This window comes from Chanos chanos, chromosome 2 (genome assembly GCF_902362185.1).
Source record: "Chanos chanos chromosome 2, fChaCha1.1, whole genome shotgun sequence".
NCBI lineage: Eukaryota > Metazoa > Chordata > Actinopteri > Gonorynchiformes > Chanidae > Chanos > Chanos chanos.
Window position 1 is genome coordinate 40,922,040 of NC_044496.1, and position 11,880 is coordinate 40,933,919.

At 39.5% G+C, this 11,880-nt stretch overlaps 3 protein-coding genes across 3 annotated transcripts; 2 read left to right on the forward strand and 1 right to left on the reverse strand.

Annotated features, from left to right (window-relative positions):
- The first annotated feature begins 974 nt into the window (after positions 1 to 974).
- Positions 975 to 1,977, forward strand: nmba (neuromedin Ba). Its single transcript, XM_030766050.1, has 3 exons — positions 975 to 1,143; positions 1,377 to 1,576; positions 1,924 to 1,977. The coding sequence occupies exons 1-3, from the start codon at positions 975 to 977 to the stop codon at positions 1,975 to 1,977; spliced, it is 423 nt and encodes a 140-aa protein (XP_030621910.1).
- Positions 1,978 to 3,287: 1,310 nt separating this feature from the next.
- kti12 (KTI12 chromatin associated homolog) lies at positions 3,288 to 7,081 on the forward strand. Its single transcript, XM_030766043.1, has 9 exons — positions 3,288 to 3,438; positions 3,660 to 3,711; positions 3,841 to 3,893; positions 4,197 to 4,252; positions 4,419 to 4,498; positions 5,537 to 5,696; positions 5,800 to 5,862; positions 6,005 to 6,073; positions 6,927 to 7,081. Exons 1-9 carry the CDS (start codon positions 3,288 to 3,290, stop codon positions 7,068 to 7,070), a joined length of 828 nt encoding a protein of 275 aa, XP_030621903.1. The 3' UTR covers positions 7,071 to 7,081.
- Positions 7,082 to 10,977: 3,896 nt separating this feature from the next.
- On the reverse strand, positions 10,978 to 11,832 carry ch25hl1.1 (cholesterol 25-hydroxylase like 1, tandem duplicate 1). Its single transcript, XM_030765335.1, has one exon. The coding sequence runs from the start codon at positions 11,830 to 11,832 to the stop codon at positions 10,978 to 10,980; it is 855 nt and encodes a 284-aa protein (XP_030621195.1).
- Positions 11,833 to 11,880: the final 48 nt, after the last annotated feature.

Sequence of the window (11,880 nt, forward strand, 5' to 3'; positions counted from 1 at the left end):
TGAGGCAGTGAGGAGGAATTGTAAACCACTGACTCATCCCTCCACAGTGCATGAAGAAGCGCCTCAGAAGTGTCAATTCCCTTGTGTCAATAGCCATCCGACCTGTTATTCCAACCTCAGCCTCAGCCAGCTGATCCCCCCTTTACCAGTATATTGGGATCTCAATGTATCCTTAAATACACTGACTCCTTATTACATGTTTACTTATTTACATACTCGAGTACATGGTCACTGGTTACTTTATTATGTATTTACTTTCTTAGTTTCTTTTTTCTGCTCTGTAATATTTGTTTTGCACTTATCGCTCCGACATTCCAACCCAAAGCGCTATCTAAACTAATCTAATTAAGTCAGCAATCCTACGAGTGCTCACTGACGAAACTTTCTCACAAGTCATTAGTATCCTCTGCTGGCTTTCTTTAATAGATTCAATATTTTATTTGGTGTTAATGAAAAGATTGAATCATTTGTCCACTGAGCACCTGTTCCCTCACTCAGCAGAGCCACTACTTCCGCAATTTCCATTCGAAATCCTCCCTCTATTTCTTACTGTTTTAGCATGGATTACGTCTACGTTTCAGTTAAAACGTTCATATATTTTCATATTATCATTTATTTTTATTCAAGGATAAAATGTAATGCGGCTGTGCGTGGATAACTGACCACAACTATGTAAATGAAGTCAGCATATGTCTACAGCTGTTAAATCGGTATGAACGCTTTATTCATAACGGGCGAGTAATTTGTGAGTAAGGACTTTGACAGGATGGCACCCAGATACTTGAAGAAACCAATTATGACCTCAGCTCATTACGGTACGCAGCCCACCCAACATATAAATGCCACCACATTGAAACCACAGCTTGAAACGTTCAGAGACTTGGGAGAAGCTACAATCAATCGGATCCAAACGGAAGATACCGCAGCTAGAAGAACACCCACCATTTTTTCTATTTAGCTAAATCCAACGAAGGATGGCTCTAAGATCTGCCAGTGGGATCTGTAAATTGGGGCTATTACTGGCTTATTTTTTGATGATGTCCGATGTACCACTGAGCAGCTCCGTCAGTCTAGATTTAACTGAACTACGAAATAAAGTTTCCAAAATCAAAGTAAATCCACGAGGCAATCTGTGGGCGACAGGTAAGTTGATCGGTACTCTCCGAGAAAAAACTCCTTCCCATTTGTGATATTTTGTCTTATTTATCTACCATTTTCCACAAACATTTTTTTTTATCACTCTGTGTATCTCGTCTGGGGAAATCTGCTGATTTGTCCTTAAAACAATTTAAACGATTACATTGGAAAAGTTTTGCAATGAAATTCGTGAACCAAATCATAGTCTATTGTCTGATGCGTCCCTCTTATATTTTAAGGTCATTTTATGGGGAAGAAAAGTATTGTGGACAGCCCGGTGTTGGAGTCTCCAGAGCCAAAAATGAACTCTATCCAAGCATCCATAGATCCTTCAAGCGACGCGGATAATTTGCGGGAGCTGATCACTCAGGAGGTGCTGAAAGTGGCGCTTCAAGCTCAGCTCCAAGATGTCCAGGGGGGAGACGATTCTCCTAATCAGGTGAATGAGATGCTTGACTCAGGATTCTCAGAATAGTTATTGCCATGCAATTTTGATCTGTGCTGTATTAAATGGGACATTTATAGACTAAATACTGACGTAGATTAGCCTATTTTTGCCTCCGATTTTATCAAGCTTATTCCCTCGGAGCTTTTTAGGACTTACACGAAAATCTACACAGCTTGCAGTTTTGTGAGAAACAGGGTACATTTTGCACTATGAATTAGATCGGAGTGGAGAGTGTAAATATACGTTTGATTTCATGCTGTAAGTGAAGACTTCGACTGCTAATGTATTTCTAATTCAAACACTATTTGATTTATTTTCGTCTCGTCTTATTCTTTCAGGATACCGACTTTTTATTAAAATTGTTGAAAAGCTACACTGGAAACAGAAAATGACGGAATACCTTTCCAGCTATGACTAATAAGGCTACACTAGGCCTGTGCGTGATTTATTATAAACCTATGGCAGTGAACAGGACACTACCTTCGAACATTTGTACTGAGAACCAAACTGGACAGCCAGAGTGCTCTGAAAATGTGCCAAATTTTCTGTTAAAAATCATATCTGTTCAAAGAAAATTTCATTGTGAACCCTTAAGATCCTTGTTTCTTACTTTATTTTGCTTATTTATTCACACAAGCGACACTTACGAGTGTAGCTACACACGTTGTGTCTAAACTTCTATTTTCATGTTAATGTAGAAAAACGAATAAAAAAGAACGGTGATTAGAAGTAAATCTTTGTAACGGAGCAGTTAATCTGATTTGATTTTGGCAATGGAGCTCTACTTGTAAGAATTTCGCACGGTGATATAAGATGGTTAGATTTCATTGTCCATTTCCCTCCGTGAGAACCCAGACAATTTGACCAAAAACATACTTTCTAAAGTTATCTCATAGTGGAACCTCGAGGATCGAACATTACAGATCAAGTCCTGGCAAGCACATTTCCGAAAGGTAGCAGGGTATCCTCGAGATGAGTGGCTTTGCCTGTATGAAAGCGTGACATAATAAAATACAAAATAATGATTCGCTGCGTGTGAGTGTGATTTCTGAGGAGAACTGAATGGGGTAATAGTCTTTTCAAAACGTGTGTCTTCCGAGATGCAATCAAAGGATAACCGTCTTTGCTCAGACCCTGGCAACGAGCTCAACGCATGGTTTGAGAACATGATAGTGGAAACGCCATTTCAACATCACGTTACATTCGCCAATACTCACTTGTAAATTTATAAATTTGCACATATTCTTAGGTATTGTAGATTTGTTGAGAAGCTACGATCAATTAATATCACCATTGAACTACACTCCGGAATTCGAGTCAAAGAAATTACATCAGCGTCGCATTAAGCAGACTATGAGTAAACTAATGCAACTCATTTGAGCATTAAATGGGTTGTGAACGAACTGTCACAAATCACCTGTGACTGCTACATGTACTCTTACGGTAATTCACACCAAAGCACAAAGAAACGCAGGGGCGCTCTTTTGGCGCTAACTCATTGAGCTCTGCGTGCGATACATGATAGATGTACATTTCACACATACATTACAGATCGGGCAACCTGCGCAGACTGAGTCTACGACGACCGTGCAAAGTGTGAACACATTCACAACGTTTCGTTGGTGAGCTGTAAATACTTCCGGTTCAAGGTTAAATCGCACATAAACACGTTTTAATGCGCCACATCTAAAAAGGACTAAACATGCCACTGATAATCATGTGTGGATACCCCTGTAGTGGCAAAAGCCGTCGAGCCGATGAACTGAAAGAATACTTTACACAAAATACCGACAGGAAAGTGCATATTGTTGGCGATGAGGTCCTTGGGATTGACAAGAACTCAGTGTATGCCGGTGAGTGTCTAATCGGTATGTCCAGTGCATTGACTATAGTTAATAAAGTGCGTTAACACATTGTTTTCGTATAGTATTGTTAGACATTTATTAATAACTTATCAGGATACTAAGTCGTTTGTAGCAATTCGCTTGTAAAGCACATGGAGCAGTTAGTGGGATGCTCACAGCTTTTCCTATTCTCTGATTGCTTATGTGTGGCTGGTTTTATTTTAATATAGACTCGCAAAGTGAGAAAAACGTACGGGCTGCTTTACGAGCGGAGGTTGAGAGGTAATATATCTGACTGCGGTCAATTACATTGCAAGAATATTTTTCTGTTGCGTTTTGGCACCATGCTTTACTCTTTAACCTTTAGTTTAACTTTTAGGCGTATTCTTATTCTTATGTTCTTGCCTCAAGGAAAGTCAACAAAGACGATATTGTGATCTTGGATTCCCTAAATTACATTAAAGGTAACTATTTAATTGTTTTGCCGTTGTCAGTCCGACGTTGCATTGGAACACAAGGGAATAAGAAGAGACTCGAATTTTCTTCCTGTGCACCACCATGCTGATTAACATGGTTCACATTCCTGATCAGTTGTGCTTGCACAAGGTCCAAACATAAGCTCGTAATAACTGCACACAGAAGTTACAGTACATCAGTAATTGTTCTATAATGGTGAGTCTGACTCCCAGGTGTACTTTGCTGGTGAAGTCGTAGGTATATTGTATGTAATGATTTTTTGACTGTGTTACTCTTACTCCAATTTCCAGGTTACAGATATGAACTGTTTTGTTTAATCAAGCATGCACAGACACCCCACTGTTTGGTATGTATATGATGGACAAATCATTCAAAACTTTAATCAGATTTACATATTCTGAGATGATGATTATGAATTGTACTGCAGTTCAACGTGAAACATCTCATTATGATAGCTAAATTACACGATAGCAGCATTCAAAGTGCGTAATCTTACCATATTATGTGTTCAGGTTTACTGTTTGACATCAGCTGAAGTAAGCACAGAATGGAACAGAGCAAGAGAAACTGGAGTCCAGTACACTCAAGAAATGTGAGTGCCCCAGATTCAGTCGTTTATTCTCACAAGGTTAGATCACATAATGGAAACACCAAGCAATAGCCATACATATAGGTAAGGAGATAAGGAGTTGGGCTGCCTATTGCTCTTAGAGCAGTTGAAGCGTAAGCTGTTTCCTGTGGAACAGTGGATCATTATTTAGCACAGAAAGCATCCAGTGCTCTGATGCTTGAAGGGTGCAAGAATCTGCTCTGTAGTAAACATCCCAGAACTTCCATTAAAAGTTCAGTAATGTTTAGATCTGGTAATTGGAGAGGCAATGGAGTGTGTTCATGAAACCACTTTTTAATCAGTCTAAAAAGTAGGTGTGAGGCTGTTATTGCTTTGGTATGTGAAATCATCTTCAGGAAACAATGTTTTCACCTCAGGTTTTACCTAGGACCCTAAAAATGGCTTTGAATTCCTTTGCTGTATTCACACCACAAATTTGCACTCATTGGGTCACCCAAACTATTAGAGATCCACCATTATGTTTGACAGACAGTGTCCACTGAAGATTTCCTTTGGTCTCCTTCAAGCATTAACTCATCCAAATGTAGTAAAAAGAGTAAAAGATGATGCATCAGATCATACTACCATCTTCTCGGGTTTGGAAGTGAATGAAACTTTCCATTGTTGTGCACTGGCTATGATTACAAGTGGTTCCTGAATTACAGCCATACCATAAATACCAGCTTGACGTGTACATTCAGTTCTGCGGTCTTTTTTTTTTTTCTTTTTTTTTTTTAAGTATTTCTATTTTTTTTGTCTTGTTTTGTTTTGTATTTTTCTCCTTTTCTCATATTATTGTAGATACTCAGTATTGACGTGTAGCTGCAACAGTAGTAAAGTTACTGTGAGACAGATGTAGAATCATTTTTTATTTACAGTATAGTTACTTTAAAATATGAACACTTTTTTCATTGGCCTTTCTTGGAATTTTGTCTACTAAAGCACTTATTTTCTTTCACAAACTGGATACAATTGTTTTACTTTACAGATTAAACAGCCCTGTTTCATTTTCTTACATAGACTAGATGCACTTATTTTGAGATTTGAGGCACCAGATTCGAGAAACCGGTGGGATAGTCCACTCTTTACCATTCAAAAAGAGGATACTCTTCCTTCTGAGGCCATTTCTGATGCCATCTTCAAAAGGAAAGCACCTCCCCCTAACCAGTCAACGCAGAGTGTGAGTAAATGTCATGTCTGCTAAAATGTACCATCACAAAGTAGCACATAAGAACAGACATATTCATAGAACCAACTTATCTTTCCTTTTTTTCTTCTTACAGCAACCATTGTCATCCACCAACTTTTTATACGAGTTGGACAAAGTCACCCAAGATATCCTAATGGTGAGACATTTACTGTCAAGATATACCTTGGGTCCTATGGTCTCAAGCTTGCACTGCCTGTAGGCACTGAAAAAAATAGCCAGTGTTTCTAAAGCCAGTGAATTTCAGTAGGATGCATGTAACATTTTGTTTGATCTCACAGACAGTTCTGGAATCTCAGAAAACCAGCGTTCCGGGCGATCTCATCTCCATTCCAGGAGCTACGGAAAAGATATCCTTTGTCTGGTGTCAGTCACCACTCTAACCCTACCTTCCAGACTGCTCTTACAGGCATTTATTTTAGTGTATGCTAAATCCGGACGTGGTATTGATCCATTCGTCTTTGTTTACGTATTATTTATATATTTCTGCAGCGCAAATCCTTCACACAATACAACACCCACAAACAATTGCATTTCAAATCTCTCATTTTCAAAATGGCCGAGATCAGCCTTATGACCTCTAAGGTATTTTTTGCACATATTACAGAAACATTTTGCCGTAGTGTGTCAGTTGAAGGTCTGTTCAAAGCTCTGGTTGGTCTGTTTATGTGTGGGGACTGGCCCTGTGTCAGCGCTGGGTACATACACAGGCTTCAAAGACTGTCATTTGATTCTGACACAGGAAGCAGAGATGGAAAGATGCCTCTGGCCTTTAAAATCAGAGTGGAAATAAGTTATAAAGAAGATGACTGGCAGCCTTTAACAGGAAATCCTTGGATGGGGATGTTAGTAGAATGGAATTGCAACTAGAACTTTGTTGTTGCTCCCACAGATGCCTTTGAGGTTGTGAGCATTAGAAGGGCAAGGCAGGGCTATGAGAAGCCAGTTTTGCTTGAAGGCACAGCATACTAAGTTACCTGACAGATTAGCTTTATTAGATAGAACAGATAAAATGATTTTTCTTCCACATTATTATTTAGTAACATGTAAACAGCATTTCAGTTAATAATAATAATAATAATAATAATAACATTTTTTTCTTGTTCAAGAAATAACGTAACACCTTTCCTTAGAAAAAAAGCTTGTTTGAAATAACTGTGCAACTGTGCATTGTGCATTTTTTTCCTTAACTTCACGTTCCACATAGCACTAACAAGAAGTCTTAACATGGCTGAGCTTAGGAAGCTTCGCCGACAGTTCATCAGTTACACAAAGATGCATCCTACTGAGAACATTGGGCAGCTTGCCAATATGTTTGTTCAGTATCTTAACAAGAGCATGCACTGACAACCAGTCAGTTTGTGTTCAGTCAGTGCCTCTGTCGCTTTTTTGGTTTTTGGGGGGTTTTTTTTCCATGTCAGAGGTTTTTATTGCCTTTACAATTTTAGCCGAAGTTCATCCTCAATTTCATAACACTGCATTTCACAAACCAAAATACTTATCTATTTTTTTTTTTTTAAAAAAAGCGTTTTATGAAATACAAATAAATGTATTTGTGAATGTGCAATGTGAACAAATAAATTTAAGAATTTAGTGTTTGGCTTCTTCATTATCTGTTCCTCTCATGACAGCCTGTCTTTAACATTGCAGGTAGACTCACTGAATGTCTTGAAAATGCCTCAAATCAATTAAGTCAGTCAAGGAACTAGCTGGACCACGTACCCTTTCCAGACTGTGTCCCAGGCATCAGAAGACTGTTAAAAGAATCAGCAGTGTAGACCAGAATCGTTCCCACGTGGAGATTTTCGGTAGTTTGGTCAAGACAAAATATCCATGTGTCTGTGATATTTCTGTAATCCAAAAAAAAAGAAAAAGAAAAAAAAAATCAAAAGAGCAGAAGGGAGCTTCTTTTGTGTCTCAGGGGTCTGAAGGTCACAGCTGCTGGTTACATAGCTGATGTGAATTTTTTTTTTTCTTTGAATCCATGAATAAAATCTGTGGAGACAAAAATAAGGGGAGGGATACAAAATATGTTGAAAATCCTTCGGAGCATATCAGACATTGTTAAAAACATTAACTGAATGTCTGCACTGGTGTCCTTTGCACTCTTCTATACAGCTTACCTCTATACCAGTTAATGTGTCAGTTTATAAATAGTGGCTCAACAACATGTGGAAAAACAGCTTGAATTTTTGTGAAGTTCCTTATTGTTTGTGGAGTTAATCAGGCTCTTGGTGAACAACATTGTTTTCATGCCCAGTTAATGGATGGGGAAATTAATCCACAGAGCTGTTTTTGCACACAAATTTGTGTTGTTTTTAGTGTAATCCTACAGTGTACACAGTACAGTGTTACATCCTAGGGCTCTGACATTACCTTCTGTCATGTTTCCATGAACGGTGTGTTCTGATAAGAGTTATTTTATCTAATGTCTAAGTCAAAATATTTTCACTCCTCCTCTGGCCAGACCTTAAGGCACATGGCAGTGTGTGACAATTAATCTTGTCCCATTATAATCCTTGTCAAGGATTTTAGATCACTGCATAAAGGATTTTATTACTGTATTTTATATTAAACTGGTTGTGTCATCTGCTTCAGTCTTTTTCGCGTGCGTGCGTGCGTGTGTGTGTGTGTGTGTCACATCAGTGGGTAGGTGGCTGGGCCAGCTCTGCCGTGCTGTGATGTTGGTCACAGAGGGCCTTCTGAAATGCGTATGGTCTTGATGTCATCACTACTGAGGTCTCCACAAAGACATACAGCCTCGCTTCTTTTTCTTTTTTTTTTTTCCTTTTTTTTTGAGAGTTAAATGAACCGTCTCACTGGAGCAAACACATTCTTCCCACAAGTTGCGTGTTGTTGATGCCCTAGGCCAGGTTTAAAAGATAAGATGTTTAATTGACCACATTTTTATTTATTCATTTTCTTTATTAGTTATGTTCTGTGTCAAATCAGTTCAGCATAAACCTCCAGCCACAAATGTAGACGCTAGAGTTAACTTTAGAACACGTTTATCTTGGATATATTTATGTGACACGGAAATGACAAGATTTGTTGGCAAATTAAAGTATTTTGGCATCTGTATTGCCTTTTTTCAGCTCCATAATTTCCCAAAACAAGAAATTACTCTGACAGTATCATGTTTGGAGCTTGGGTCAGGAAAGAAAATGTACTCTGCAGCTGTTTCCTCCCCACTGGTAAAGTAAACACACAAACAAATAAATAAATAAATTTGCTGGATGCTGGATTTTTATGGCATTTTATAAACATTTGCATCTGAAGATAAGCTGCCATTATGAGTGTGCAGACAATCGTCCATATTCTGTAAGATAAAGAAGCAATGTAATGTAAATGTATGGATTCCACATGCGGGGATTTTCTGTTGATCCCATGTATCCTGTCACACAGAATTCAGAAGGAACCTTTCCCTCACTGAACATTTTGAGTCACTGCCTCAGAGATCAACAGTAAGGTCAGACTCTCTCTCTCTCTCTCTCGCTCTCTCTTTCTTCCTGCCTGTTGCATGAGTGGGTGACATTTTTCAAGTGTATGCCCAGGCATCTCAAATGAGTCTGTTTCAGAGGTATTAAAGGCATACTCGGTATGATCCAGAACATCCAGGTGATCTGATCCATACAAGTCTTGCATTTTGTCTCTGCTCTTTCAGGATGGTCTGTACATGTCTGATCAGACACTGACATAGACCTAAAGCAATGAAATTGGATTAACACAAGGTATCATTTATGTCGTTTTTTACGACCTTGATTACTTGAGAATTTGCACGTTTTATAAAGAAATAATTCCTTCTTTCAATTGTAATGTAAGACACAAGAGACCAACAGGTACCAAATATACCTTCTCTGTTTTTATCTCTAAATCTGTCAGCACTGCTACCTGTAAACAAATCCAGGAAATCCTTTTTTTATCTTAAGTGCCTGGCAGCGTGACATGCCGACTTGTCCAGGGGTCCTAGGAGAGGGATTTAAGCGGCCTCCACATCTCCACACCCTGTCTGTCAAAGTATACACACTGATGCTTTCTGGCAGAGACAAGCTAGTCTGGGAACATGTACTTTATTATTTTTAGCTCAACAAGTCACTAGTTTTTGCTCCTTCCATACAGGGCCATTTTAAATTATTAAAACAAGGAATGCCATCTGTCAGAACTGGGGGACTGGAATATGTTTTTTTTCCACCCTCAAATGTCCCAGAAAATGTAATTGATGTATGTAATAAGCATGCATAATGACTCACATGAATTGCAAAATTTTAGTAAAAATATAACACGTTTAAGTATTTCTCCATATTCATGTCTCTCAGCTCTGATAATGATATGCCTACAGTTAAACCATGCCAAAGGGTATCTTTGTAGGGGGGGAAAGTTAAAAATCAGCTATTCTTCTTTGTGGTAATTAGACTTAAAAGCTACCATCTGGCCTGATGAATTAAATCTCAATCGCGACCACTTGACAAAGGTACTGCAATTTGGTGGAAGTAAACTGATACACATGAATGAAACAAAGAGCTTGTAAAACCCTTATCGGTTGCGTCAAATAACAATTTGTTGCTTTGTTCACAGTTACGGCTTTAATATAACTAATACAATGTTGATATGCCCGACACTGACCTCCGGTTAGCCGACTAATGAGCTTAATCTTTGCAGAGTGGTGGATTTTGGAGTCTTGCAGAATTTACTGTTAGGTAGTTCCTGTGGATATAGTTGCATCAAATCGACAGTTGGCTAACGAACTCTTGCTCTATAATCCGATTAGTTACAAGATATTATGCTGTTTATGTAAGAAGACTGTAAATTTTCGTAATCTACTGAGTTCGGCTATAGGTCACAAGACGGCCACTTCTGCTTCAGTGGTGATTTCCTGAGTGCGGTGTTTGTAAAGACCGCTCTTTTGTAGAGTCAATTAGAGATCGTATGCTGCCATCGTCAGGTGAATTTAGAAACATAGCCTTTGATTTGCCCTATTTCGCCGCAACCACGAATGGAAAAAAAGAACGTGTCCTTATATATATATATATATATATGAGTATATATGTATATACAGTGTGTGTGTGTATACTCACAGACACAACATTCATTTTTGTGTTCATAATATCAATAATTATACACAGAGAAACATACATATAAAAAATATATTTTATTAAAGCCAGCAATGCACAGAAAACAATGGTAAAAACACTACAAAAACCTTCATTAACTCATGCAGAATGTTTTGTATTTACACTTCTATCTATAAATTCATTTAAGCTTCTTTCAAGCTGGAAGATACTGTCTCAGTTGGTTTTACATAGGTAGAGGCAGTCCCGAAGAGTTTGTCCCAGTGACTGAAGAAAGGTGCAAAGTTACTACTTGGTTTTTGGTGGTGCATGTCGTGAGCCATGGCACCTCCGAGCAGTCCAAACGGCACTAGGTGACTGGGAGTCCAAGGCAAGTCGTATCCGATGTGGTCCTCAACAGACAACCAGATACTGAAAACGGTGAGGGTCCAAGTGGTCAGAGGGTGGCACTGGAGCAGGATGGGGTCAAGGTTGCTCCAGAATCCCACCGTCATCAGTTCAACAGCGCTGAGATGTTGAGTGGACCAGGAGAAAGGGGAGATGTAGTCGTGGTGAATGGCATGGACCCACTTGTACAGGTGAGGATTTTTGTGGTGCACCATGTGCCACAGGAAGTACTGAGTATCGAAAATGAGAAGGGCACCCAATCCCCCTGAGACCAGCTCCCAGAGCGTGGGTGCAACGGTAGGCAGCGGCGGTGCTGGCATCACAACGTTATTGATCACCACGGCTGGCACCACGAACACCAAGTGGTTGTAGACGGCCATCCCCAGACTCTTGGCCATCATCCTCAGGGTGGGACGCCTCTCCTTCTGAATCTTGTAGCGGTAGAACACCGAGGCTCGTTCTCCCAGAAGATCCACGATGGCAAAGGGAAGACTGAAGATGAAATAGCTGGAAAAGGCAAGCAGGACCGGGAAGAATGGTGAGGAGACCAGAGAGTAGTGGTGGAAGATCAGATAGTTCCACAAAGGCTGTAAGAGTCGGTCGGAGGACCTGGAGCCTGGGAGCTGCAGGGGAACTTCGCTGCTGTTCCACATCCTCTGGTTTCTCTGCGTCTGTTTGTCAGAACCGTGGTTGAAGCACAA

What these genes read in the sequence shown, in the direction of transcription:
- nmba (XM_030766050.1), top strand. Translation starts at nt 975, where the DNA reads ATGGCTCTAAGATCTGCCAGTGGGATCTGTAAATTGGGGCTATTACTG. An exon ending in AGGCAATCTGTGGGCGACAG is followed by an intron (nt 1,144 to 1,376) that starts GTAAGTTGATCG and finishes TTATATTTTAAG; the next exon opens with GTCATTTTATGGGGAAGAAA. An exon ending in GAGACGATTCTCCTAATCAG is followed by an intron (nt 1,577 to 1,923) that starts GTGAATGAGATG and finishes TTATTCTTTCAG; the next exon opens with GATACCGACTTTTTATTAAA.
- kti12 (XM_030766043.1), top strand. Translation starts at nt 3,288, where the DNA reads ATGCCACTGATAATCATGTGTGGATACCCCTGTAGTGGCAAAAGCCGT. An exon ending in CAAGAACTCAGTGTATGCCG is followed by an intron (nt 3,439 to 3,659) that starts GTGAGTGTCTAA and finishes ATTTTAATATAG; the next exon opens with ACTCGCAAAGTGAGAAAAAC. An exon ending in TTCCAGGAGCTACGGAAAAG is followed by an intron (nt 6,074 to 6,926) that starts ATATCCTTTGTC and finishes TTCACGTTCCAC; the next exon opens with ATAGCACTAACAAGAAGTCT.
- ch25hl1.1 (XM_030765335.1), bottom strand. Translation starts at nt 11,832, where the DNA reads ATGTGGAACAGCAGCGAAGTTCCCCTGCAGCTCCCAGGCTCCAGGTCC.